This window comes from Lates calcarifer, linkage group LG12 (assembly GCF_001640805.2).
Source record: "Lates calcarifer isolate ASB-BC8 linkage group LG12, TLL_Latcal_v3, whole genome shotgun sequence".
Classification (NCBI taxonomy): Eukaryota; Metazoa; Chordata; class Actinopteri; family Centropomidae; genus Lates; species Lates calcarifer.
This window is the reverse complement of record NC_066844.1, coordinates 4302092-4312645: the sequence shown is the minus strand read 5'-3', so window position 1 is coordinate 4312645 and position 10554 is coordinate 4302092. Positions and strand designations below refer to the sequence as shown.

Below are 10554 nucleotides of genomic sequence, written 5' to 3'. Positions count from 1 at the left end.
AGCCAGAAGTAATGGAGAAAAGCAAAATACACACGTTGAAATATTAATTAAAAAAATAAAACAAAATATGAATGCCCTCCCAAACTGGACTGAAAAACATTTCAGTGAGGAGATGTAAGTGGACTGAACAAGTTCAGTGGTAACTTAGCCTTTTTATTCCACATGTACAACAAAAAAAGCAGAGCAGAGCTGACAGAGTACACACACTCAATGATATATCATCAACTCACTCACATCTCTCTGTTAAGTGTCCTTCTTCTTCTTCTTTTTGTTCAAGTACATAATCAAAAATAACAGCATCAAATCAACATGGGGCACATTCTACATGTAGAAAAGCAGCTGCAAACTAAAACCGAATCCATTCAGGAGATGCCAAGCTGAACTGAACACATTTTCTGATGTGTTTACTGTCAGGCTGCTGTGACCTCTGACCTCTGTCCTCATCTCCTCCTCCCCCCTCCTCTCACCCCTTCTTCTGCTGATCCTCGGGCATCATCACCATCACCTCCCCGTCCATCACCACCTTGTCTTTGACCGAACACGTCACGGCGATCAAGGCAAACGACATCTTGATCTTGCGGACCTCGGCTTCGGCCAGCACCTCCTCACCAACATACAGGGGCGCCGGGAAGCGGATCTCCTGATGCAGGAAGACGCAGCCGCGGCCTGGCATCTTGGTGCCGAGCACGGCCGAGATCAGGCCATTGATGAGGACGCCGTGGACGATGGGCGTCTCGAAGGAGGTGGTGCTGGCGTAGACTGGGTCCAGGTGGAGGGGGTTTGTGTCGCCTGTCAGCTCAGCGAAGAGCTCCACATCTCTAGAGGAGAAGGCTTTGGTGAGGGAGGCTCGCTGGCCGACGTGGAGCAGCCGGCAGGGCAGAGGAGCTGCTGCTGCGATGGAGGAGAGGCAGAGCCGCGGTTTGTTAAAGACACTCCTCCACATGAAACTCATCCTGAAGGAAACAACGCTTCTCCTCTGTCAGTACAGCTGCAGCTCTCGGCTGTTTCCTGTCAGCGCCAGGAGGTACGGAGACACCTGAAGGCAACACAAGAGAGATCAGTGTAGCTGTGATAAAGTCATGTAGGGTGTGTAGTGCTGAAATGAAGTCTGCTGACCTGCAGCACTCTGAAGGCACAAGCCTGGTTCTGGTAGGAGCCCAGCAGAGTCAGGGAGCTCCACAGCTTCACCAAACCCCTGATAGAACACACACACACACACACACACATACACACACACACACACACATTAAGAAAACATCTTAACAAGTAATCACCTGCAGCAGGAAACTTATTCCAATCCTGCTGCTGACCTCTGTGTGACTGAAGCTCACCTGCTACAAACACGCAGAAGAGCAGTGAGGGTGTCTTCATCGTACTTCAACAGGTCAAAGGTCAAAGCTGCTCCCACCTGAGGAATATATGAACATACATGAAAACAAAACTGCCTCTACACCTCAAGGTGGCTGTTGCTCTGTCATTCCAGCATGCACTGAGGCATCAGGGAATTATTAAGAGCAGCAGCTATGAAGACTCAAATGATGACTCCATCATCAGAGCTGCTTCTATTTACTTTCAGTTGATCAACTTGTTAATTCAGCGCTCGTTTGACAGATCAGAACTGTCAACCATGGGCATGTAAATGATCTCACCTCTCCAAACAGGCTCTTCAGGCCTGAGATGATGAAGCACTTGAATTCCACTGCACTCAGCCTGGTAGACTCATCCTCCAGGACGCTAAAAACACAAACACAGAAAGATCATTTGTGGTCTAATGCATCAGTATTGGACACAGACATGTACAGAAATTATGCATAAATACTCATTTATATTATTTATATGTATAGTACAGTGCAAACTCATGTTATGGAGAGACAATAAAAACACTGAATTATCACCCAGCTTTTCTGCTGACTGAAACAAAAACATCCTACTGTGACTTACAGGCAGACTTTCATGTAGTGGTACGGCGAGGCGTTCTTTAACACGACCCGTTGGTAAACAGTAGATTCGTCCTTCCTGTCGACACGTCTCATGATATTAAAGCATCGGTGACTCGGCCTCCCTCAGGTGATGAGCAGCAGCAGGGCAATCAGACTAAAACACAAACCACTAATGGTTTTAAATGATTGAATCTAAACAACAAGCTTTAACAGTAATACGACAATAAAAACAAACAAATCAGGTGTATAGGACAGTAACATACCGTTTATTGTGCCATGGTCAAAGTGGTTCACAAGGCAGATACACAGTTTTAGTCTTGTTCTGGTGTGTCGAGTCTGAGTGGTGTATCCCTGTTTTTCTGAACGTCTGCCTAATGTTCCCCCGTCATATACCACTTATCATCTGCACTAACTGCCTCTTATCAACATGTGTCACTGCTGATTATGTACCAGTGCTGCTAAAGTTTGGACATCATTAAGGCAAATGACCTATTTTGTTGATCTACAATCCAGACAGCAGCCTTTCCTGAAATGTTAATGTGCTTACTTAAATGTTTTTTCTTTAATTTCATGAACTTTAAAAAACAGAGAGGAAATTCAACATTAATTGTGATATGGTGGTGTAAATATCCTGCTTAGAGGTTGTGTGGCAGCCAGTGTCACAAGAAACCTTGCACAGATAGAGGAGAAGAATGGATTTCACTAAATATCAACAAACTCTGAGGGTAAATGTCCTGCAGTTAAGTAAGGAAAATCAGAAACAGAAACTCCTAGCTGCTACAAAAAGCTGTGACATTTACCCAATACTGAGTTAGCAGGGTGCCCAAACTTTTGCACATTTCACTCTTACTGTTTAGTTCTATTCCATACAATCAAAACAAGACATACAGACTATACCTGTCTTACGAAAAGGTCACTGTGTCACATGGTTGTACACCCTGAAGCTAAACGAGCTAACAGGAGGTCAAACAGGAGCTAGCTGGGCTAACTAGCGCGTCTATTTTGTAGATGCTGCGCTGTCAGCTAAACACAACTCGAAGTTAACGAGCTGTCGTCTGTTATTGTTGTGATATTCAACAGAAAAGTCGCAGTATTTTACTCACCAGCCGCAGCGACACTGAGAAACACCAGCGTGTTTTCAAACGCTCTGAGCGTCCAAGTAAACTTTGAACCTGCGCATGCGCAATCATGATGGCGCGTTCAAGTCCCAGTCGGAGACTACGGGAATTTCGGGTCAACGCGCTGTTTGCAGAATGGCTGTAAATGCACCACCACGTTATATCCATACTTTTACTTGTAACTGAGTACTTGTACTTTATTGTATTAGTACTTTCTGAGTATGATTTTAAAAAATTGGAAAATACTTATACAATATAAAATTAGTTTGTTTTCAGTATTTGAAAAATGTTAAATGCAGGACTTGTGTGAATTAACTGAGTTACTTTGATAATAATATTAATCAGTAATTATTACAGAAATTAGGTTTCACTGTGGGCCATCATTTTCAGAAGAATTATTTTATTTACTGTAATTTACATTGTTACCTGCAGCAGTCTTATGTAAAAATGTTTTGATGCAAACTATGAAAGAGAAAACTTTTGTTACAAGGCCAAATGTTGAAGGGCCAGATTTGCTATCTGTCTACTACTGTATTTACACTAAAAATTAAAAACTTAAATGTAATTACCTCCACTATGAAGCTGTAAAGATGTGTCATCACCACTCAGTCATCTCTTGGATGCAAAAACACAAACCAATGCTCAAGTTTCCAATCAATCAACAAATCAATAAATCAAACAATTCTTTTAACTTAATTAGTTTTAATTCTGTAGTCCATAAACACTCCTTGTTCATGTACTGTTTCAGTTTCTAAACCAACCTTAAAGATAAAAATCACATAGAAATCACACGACTCATTCACCTACAATATTCTTCATCCTGAATTTCACTCTGAATGTGTTTGTATGAGGTTAAATATACAGTCAGTGCACAGCAGGAGACTTAACACACAAACAGACACCTGCTGTTCAATGAAACAAGAGACTGAAATACAGTTTTCTGACAAAGAAATGTGCAAAATCCTAATGTGGAATGTTTCAAAATCAACAGATTACAGCCTCCTACATGATGCTGAGTGTGATCCAAACTGAAAAATACATCTGAGGAATATTTGACAATCAGTGGTATTTTTGTGCATTGATTTAATTCCCACATAAGTAAACACTGTCGTAGAAAAGTCTTATAATAAACTACAAGAGTATCATCACCTACATCATCATCTTCATAATAACAATCACTCTCCTCGCTGTCATCATCCAGCCTGAGGTCAGGGGGTTAGCGCACAGTTCAAAGGTTTTTCTTTAGGAATTTTTCTTAGCATCTCCTCCATTGACTTCCTGCGCAGACAGGAAGTCTGTGATGAGCTTGGCGGCTTTCCTCGGCCGCTCCAGCGCCACAGAGTGACCGCAGTTTTCCAGCACCTCCACCTGGCAGCTCGGCAGCGCCGCCTGCAGCACTGCTGCTCCCGAAACATCCAGCACCTGAGGGAAGAGACAGGTTTATTAACAGCTCGTCATGTTTGTGGATTTAGAATTATTATTATTATTATTATTATTATTATTATTATTATTGTTAAGCCACATTAGCAGCATGGCCTTATTGATGGCAGTGTCTATTTATGGTCCCCAGAGGATGAATCCTGCTGACTTTGGTGACCCCTGACTAAATTAAGATGGTGAACATGTCAAACTACCAGCTAAACATCATCATGCTAGTGTTAACATTTAGCTCAAAGCACCACTGTGCCTGGTTACCATGGCTGCAGATTATTATTATGTTTTTAAATTTTCTTTGTTTTAATCTTATCTATGTATTTAGTTTCTAAACGATCATCCACACAGGGTTGTAAATCATTTACCCGGTCCTCCTTCCCCCAGATGACCTGCAGGGGCGCTGTGATCAGATGCAGGTTCTCCTGCAGAGAGTGACGAGACTTCTCCCCGACGATCTCCATGAACACTGAACATCACACACACACAAAATACACAGTGAATCATAGAGGCACACTGCAAGCTTCCTTAACCAAACTAGATTAAAAATTAAGCACTTCAAAATAAAATAAAATAATATTGTGTATTTCCAATGCAGAAGCTCAATCAGTACAACGACAGGCTCAGATCTTACTCACCACTCTGCTGCTCGCAGTTCATCTTCTCTAATGTCATACTGTAAATAAATACTTTAAATCACTGTAAAGATGCTGCCAATGAAATGAAACACTTAGTCTTTATTTAGATCCTCATCAACATCCACACAGAGATGTTTAATTTAAAACCTGCCAGAAAAGGAGGATGAGGATTATTTTCTATGAGATGCTGGGCAGATTTTAATGTGAAATATCTGTGTGGGAAAAGTGTTTCATTTAATTCAATTAGTGAGTAAAAAGAGTTTAGTTTTAAAAAGATGAACTGAGAGCAGCAGAGCAGTGAGTGTGACACAACTCATGATCAGAAACTTTGTACTTAAATATTATGAAATCTACTTCTAAAACAGGGAAAATATAAAGGAATAGAGTCCTGGTTCTCAGTTTATTATATTCTTGATCCATAATCTGTCACAGAGGAGGAAGAGGGAAGGAAGGAGAACAGCAGCAGAGTGAATACATAGACTGACCCTCTCTGTAGAAACCGTTGTTGGGGATCCTGTTGTCAAGGAGACCTCGCATGACCTGACAACACACACACACACACACACGTCTATGATTATTCCCCAAATACCACTGATATACTGATGCTGTACGTGGAGTGAAGCTTTAATCTGGATCTTAGTCCTGTACCGGGCGGGGGAGGTTGGGTGGGGTGTGACAGCAGAGCTTCAGCATGTTCCCCAGCTCCTGAGGGGTGGTGGGGATCAGAGGGATCGACTCCTCCTTTTGACTCTTCTCCATCTCCCTCAGGTGGCTGATGAACTCCGTCTCCGTGGGATAAACCAGACCTGGAAGACAGAGAGGAGGAGGAGGAGGAGGAGGAGGAAGGTTTGAATCCTGGAGGGAAACACTGAAAGATCATGTACATCACACGTCTGCTGAATTTACCTGCCGGGCAAATCAAGGTGACGCTGGACAGGTGAGCGGGGTAGTGGGCAGCGTACACCCCTGCGACGTTCCCGCCCATGGATGTGCCAACCAGGTGGAAGGGTTGTTTATCCAAACCGATGCTCTGCACAAACTACACAGACAGAGAAGTGTTACCTGTTTTATTTAAGAGTGTATCCACTGCTGCACACAGGTTTTAGTTTTGGTCTCTGTACAGATGTGATGGAAGGTGTCTAACCAGGTAACCTCACTGAAACCGCTCGAGCACATATCTAGTTTTTCTATTTAAGTTTCTGTTCTGATTAAAGTTAGTTAGTTAGTGAGTTTTAGAGGTGTTGGTTGGTGGCTAGCTGTTTCCCTTTGTTTTCAGTCTTTATGCTAAGCTAAGCTAACTACTCCAGCTCAGTTTTTCCTGCCTACATAGACATGAGATTAATATCCATCCTCTCCCTGAATCTATCTTTCACTAAAGTGTGTGGGTCTAGCACGGACCTGGTGGATGCGGCCGACCTGACCCTGGATGCTGTAGTCCTCAGCGCTGGTGCGACTTGTCCCCTCGTGTCCCGGCATGTCCACACACACCAGATGACAGTGTCTGGGGAGGTACTGGAGGAGAAAACAAACACACCCAAGACTCATGAAAATGAAAATCCCAAAGGTAATTCCTCCTCCTTTTCTTCCCGTCTTCCTCCCTACCTCTCTTCTATTTCTGTTTAATCCTCTTTATCCTTTCTCTTTCCCATCCTACCATCCATCAATCTTTCCCTACCTTCATTCTTTTTTTAAAAAGTGTGCATGTAAGTGTTACCCTGACGACGGGCAGCCACATGTCCTTGGTGGCTGAGAAGCCATGCAGCAGCAGCAGTGATGGCGTGGCGCCCCCTGGTGTCCCACGGCTGGAATAACAGAAGCGATAACTTCCACTGGAGGAGTAGCGGACCACCAGGCCCAGTCTGCGACGCCAGTACCTGGGGAGGAGTATGGCAAGGTTCACTGGGAGTTATTATGTGCATTTAAAATATGTAAAGTCCCACTAGCAGCCCCGAGATTGATACTGAGGGATAAGAGTTTACATTTTCATGACAATCCGTCCAACTGTTGTCGACATATTTCACTGAAAGCCACAGATGTAAACTTCATGGTGGATTCACAGCTTGTTTACAGTGTATTTCTCTGAGGACAGTATTCACATTCATACATACAGGTCATATCTGAAATTAGAATTACAGCCTCGTGGTTGTATGGCTCCACAAATTAGTTATGTTGAGGGAGTTTCCTGAGTTGCGGCTTTGAATAACGGCGAGGAAAAGTGTTTTTGTATAAGATTATGATGTCACATGCAGTTGACCTTTGACCTTTTGGATATAAAATGTCATCATTTAATCTTACTGGACATTTGTTTGAAATTTGGTCATAATTAACAAAAGAATTCTTAAGTCATGGCAGTTTCCTGAGATAAAGTGTCATTTTATCACCATTTATTACCAAATATAGATTCTAATTTTATTTTGTGTGATGTCACAGTGTTTTGTAGTTTATCACAACTGTTACATGACAGTGACTCAGCACCATGTGTGTGAGAAAGAGTGAGAAACAGCGACAATAATCTGAGACAAAGTCCAGTAGGTAAGGTCACACCAACAGCCCTGCTCCTTCACAATAAGAGCGTATTTTGAAGACAGCTGAACTCTGACAAAGTTATTATTATTTAAAGAATTTTAAAACATAATTTTGAGTTAAGTATGTTTACATCAGTAAGATAATGTGTTTGCAGGAGCAAACATTTTTAATTGACAGATTTAAAAAAAAAAATCTCAAAGAGGTTCAACCTCTGGGGAGAATGAATGTGTTTGGTAAATTTAAAGAAAATCTGATCAGCGGTTGTTGAGATTACACTCTATCAGACTGTGAACTGCATTTCTTTATGTTTTCCATCTGTGGTCTGTTGGATATAAAAATGAAAAACTAAAAATCTGAACATCTGAATACTTTCATTTCTCTTCATGTCTTGTGTTACCAGAGATGAAAACACCAGTAGTCTCGCTGCACTGTGCTACACTAGACTGACGTTACCAAGAGCTGTTGTTGTCTATTGTTGTTCTGTGTGTGCGTGTGTGTTTTTACCAGTTGTAGGCCTTTAGCAGCGCTCCAGGCCAGAAGAGGAGGGAGGTGATGAAGGCGAGGACAGGCAGAGCCACAATACCTCCGGCTAGCATTATCGTTTTAGCAACACCCAGCTCCATCTCTGCACACTCCTGTAAAAACACACAAACACAGACATTGCCAGCAGCTCCTGTGTTTATCTGTTAAATACAACATTTATATTTTGCTTTTTTAACAATGCGAGTCTGTCAGTGGCAAAACAAGCACTTTAGTGGGTGTGCTCTGACAGGGATAATTGCCCATTGGATTACATTGCAGCAGCTGGCCTGGTAAACTGTTCTTCATCAGTATTTCACCTGTTCCACTGATTTTTGTCCCTCAAAAAAAATAAAATAAAAAAAATCAATCATTAACACACAAAAATATGGGAAGTAAAGCCCAGGTTCAAAAACATCAGAATTATCCTTTAATGTCACTCAACTTTACTGAGGTGTAACATTAAATCACTTTTAGATGAGCAGAGGCTTTGACACATGATTCAGTTTTATACATTCCTGCATATAGTGACAGTGGTATAACTGTAGTCTTTTATACAGAATAGAATCTGTAACAGATTTACAGAAAATAACCGCGATATGCATGATTTTTTAAAAATATTTTTTCTATGTTATTTCAGTAACTTCTTTTCTTTAAAGAAAAGTTGTAACAGCCTGTCTTTACGACTCAATAATATGATAATCATGTAAACAGATGTAAGCCTGTGTGTAAACATGAACCAGAAAAGTGGATCTTGAGCTGGGAATGTTTTTGCCAAGTGTTATTAAACAGTAATCGTCAGCAGTACTGAAGAGAGTCTGAAAATGGAGTTTAAACTAAAGAAGCGAAAACGGAACTTGACTTTATTCAAATCATCGCTTGTTTCCTGTTCGTTTCAGAGGAATTTACATTTTATTTTGAAGGTTCAAGGGTGAAATAAAACAGCTCGGTGAACCAGCAGATAAAAAAAACATCACATTTCACACACACGTGTATCCTGGTTATGATTCTCTGAGCGAAATCATCACATCTGAAACATGATCATAACATAACGGACACTGACACGGACACACAGGTTATATAAACATTACGAGCCGGTAACACAGTCAGGTGCTGCAGTGAAGGTTAACAAAATCTTTGTTCATTATAGCATGTTAATAATCACCTGTACAGGAGAAGAACCGTACCTCTCCGAGTCCTCTTCGATCTGTCACCGCCGGCTGTCCTCCATTCAGTCCGCTCCTCCTCCTCCTCCTCTTTCACCCAAATTACACAACGACACTTTCATCTGCACTTAAAGGGAACGTACAATGGGAGGCCCGTGCTGCGTTCATGGCCATGTTGGAACTATAAAAGAGTCGGGAAAAAACAAAACTCCACACGGGGGCGCCACCATCTCAGGTGACATTTACATCCCACAGTGTTTGTGACTGATCCTGGTCATGTCCGGATTAACTTTCTCTTAATTTAATGGCAGTTCCATAATTACCTCAGACACACAAAAGCAGACCAGATCTCCAGAGCAGAAATAATTAGTTAATTGATTAGGTGATTAACAGAAAAACAATCAAATCAAAAAACAATCAAAGATCAGTAGCAGCTTCTTAAATGTGAATATATTTAGTTTTCCATGACATTTAACTCAACATCTTTGTGTTTTTGACTGATGATCACATAATTAAAGCAATTTGAAAATGTAAACTTGGGCTACAGGAAGTTATGAAAGTATATTTTATACACAGCAATCAGTTTATTGATAGAGAAAATAGCCATCAGATGTACTGATGATGGTAAATACTTGCTTGTTGCAGCTGTATAGTTCTCCTCTGATGGGTTAACACCACCTTGTCCCAGGCTTTCTCTGTGTTAAACATTTGACAAAGACAAAAAAGGAGACACTTGATAAAAGACAACTTTACAACAACAGGAAAAAAAAAAAAAAAAAAAAAAAAAAAATCACATACTAAACTCTAGATATGCAAATTTCTAACAAATTTTGAATTTTCAAATGACGTGGACACAAATGAAATATTTAGTCCCAAACAGAAAACAAAACAGCTGCAGTTTTTAACTCATTCTGTAAAGTTCATCCATCACTGTAGGTGTAAAGATGTAATCAGGACACTGAATATCAACATGAGACTTACATTTTTAATAAACTGGTCAGATGAAGTTTGAGACTTTGAATGTGCCACAAAATGTAACCATTCAAAAACAAGATGTTAATTAATAACCAAACCGTCTTTAATCATCTGTGTGAATCAGAGGAGAATCAGAGGAAGTCCTGAATTGGTCTCACATATCCTCTGCAAACTCTCCCCGATGACGTTAGCTGCTATTAAAGGCCATAATACTCCACAAACCCAAATAAATTTGTCTCAG

The 10554-nt window shown here is 41.1% G+C and overlaps 3 protein-coding genes across 5 annotated transcripts; all 3 read right to left on the bottom strand.

Annotated features, from left to right (window-relative positions):
- Positions 1-132: 132 nt before the first annotated feature.
- On the bottom strand, positions 133-3149 carry rpp14 (ribonuclease P/MRP 14 subunit). 2 transcript variants are annotated; one of them, XM_018663316.2, is made up of 6 exons: positions 3044-3149; positions 1942-2094; positions 1650-1734; positions 1332-1408; positions 1117-1195; positions 133-1036 (listed from the first exon to the last, which is right to left on the bottom strand). In XM_018663316.2, the coding sequence occupies exons 2-6, from the start codon at positions 2031-2033 to the stop codon at positions 980-982; spliced, it is 390 nt and encodes a 129-aa protein (XP_018518832.1). In that variant the 5' UTR covers positions 2034-2094; positions 3044-3149; the 3' UTR covers positions 133-979. The 2 variants fall into 2 exon arrangements, with proteins under 2 accessions (XP_018518832.1, XP_018518833.1); XM_018663317.2 differs by lacking the exon at positions 3044-3149 and adding an exon at positions 2204-3018.
- Positions 464-952, bottom strand: LOC127138913 (hydroxyacyl-thioester dehydratase type 2, mitochondrial-like). Its single transcript, XM_051074603.1, has one exon. The coding sequence runs from the start codon at positions 950-952 to the stop codon at positions 464-466; it is 489 nt and encodes a 162-aa protein (XP_050930560.1).
- A 591-nt stretch (positions 3150-3740) lies between the features above and the next one.
- Positions 3741-9532, bottom strand: LOC108874798 (abhydrolase domain containing 6, acylglycerol lipase). Of its 2 annotated transcripts, none has more exons than XM_018663338.2 (9): positions 9338-9532; positions 8158-8288; positions 6842-7001; positions 6526-6639; positions 6034-6166; positions 5776-5933; positions 5613-5667; positions 4858-4958; positions 3741-4480 (listed from the first exon to the last, which is right to left on the bottom strand). In XM_018663338.2, the coding sequence occupies exons 2-9, from the start codon at positions 8274-8276 to the stop codon at positions 4301-4303; spliced, it is 1020 nt and encodes a 339-aa protein (XP_018518854.1). In that variant the 5' UTR covers positions 8277-8288; positions 9338-9532; the 3' UTR covers positions 3741-4300. The 2 variants fall into 2 exon arrangements, with proteins under 2 accessions (XP_018518854.1, XP_018518855.1); XM_018663339.2 differs by having other exon boundaries at positions 9360-9530.
- Between the last annotated feature and the right edge of the window lie 1022 nt (positions 9533-10554).

What these genes read in the sequence shown, in the direction of transcription:
- LOC127138913 (XM_051074603.1), bottom strand. Translation starts at nt 952, where the DNA reads ATGAGTTTCATGTGGAGGAGTGTCTTTAACAAACCGCGGCTCTGCCTC.
- LOC108874798 (XM_018663338.2), bottom strand. Translation starts at nt 8,276, where the DNA reads ATGGAGCTGGGTGTTGCTAAAACGATAATGCTAGCCGGAGGTATTGTG. An exon ending in CTGCTAAAGGCCTACAACTG is followed by an intron (nt 7,002 to 8,157) that starts GTAAAAACACAC and finishes ACTCCTCCCCAG; the next exon opens with GTACTGGCGTCGCAGACTGG. An exon ending in TGTGGCTGCCCGTCGTCAGG is followed by an intron (nt 6,640 to 6,841) that starts GTAACACTTACA and finishes TTTCTCCTCCAG; the next exon opens with TACCTCCCCAGACACTGTCA.
- rpp14 (XM_018663316.2), bottom strand. Translation starts at nt 2,033, where the DNA reads ATGAGACGTGTCGACAGGAAGGACGAATCTACTGTTTACCAACGGGTC. An exon ending in TGAAGAGCCTGTTTGGAGAG is followed by an intron (nt 1,409 to 1,649) that starts GTGAGATCATTT and finishes TATATTCCTCAG; the next exon opens with GTGGGAGCAGCTTTGACCTT. An exon ending in GTGCCTTCAGAGTGCTGCAG is followed by an intron (nt 1,037 to 1,116) that starts GTCAGCAGACTT and finishes TGTTGCCTTCAG; the next exon opens with GTGTCTCCGTACCTCCTGGC.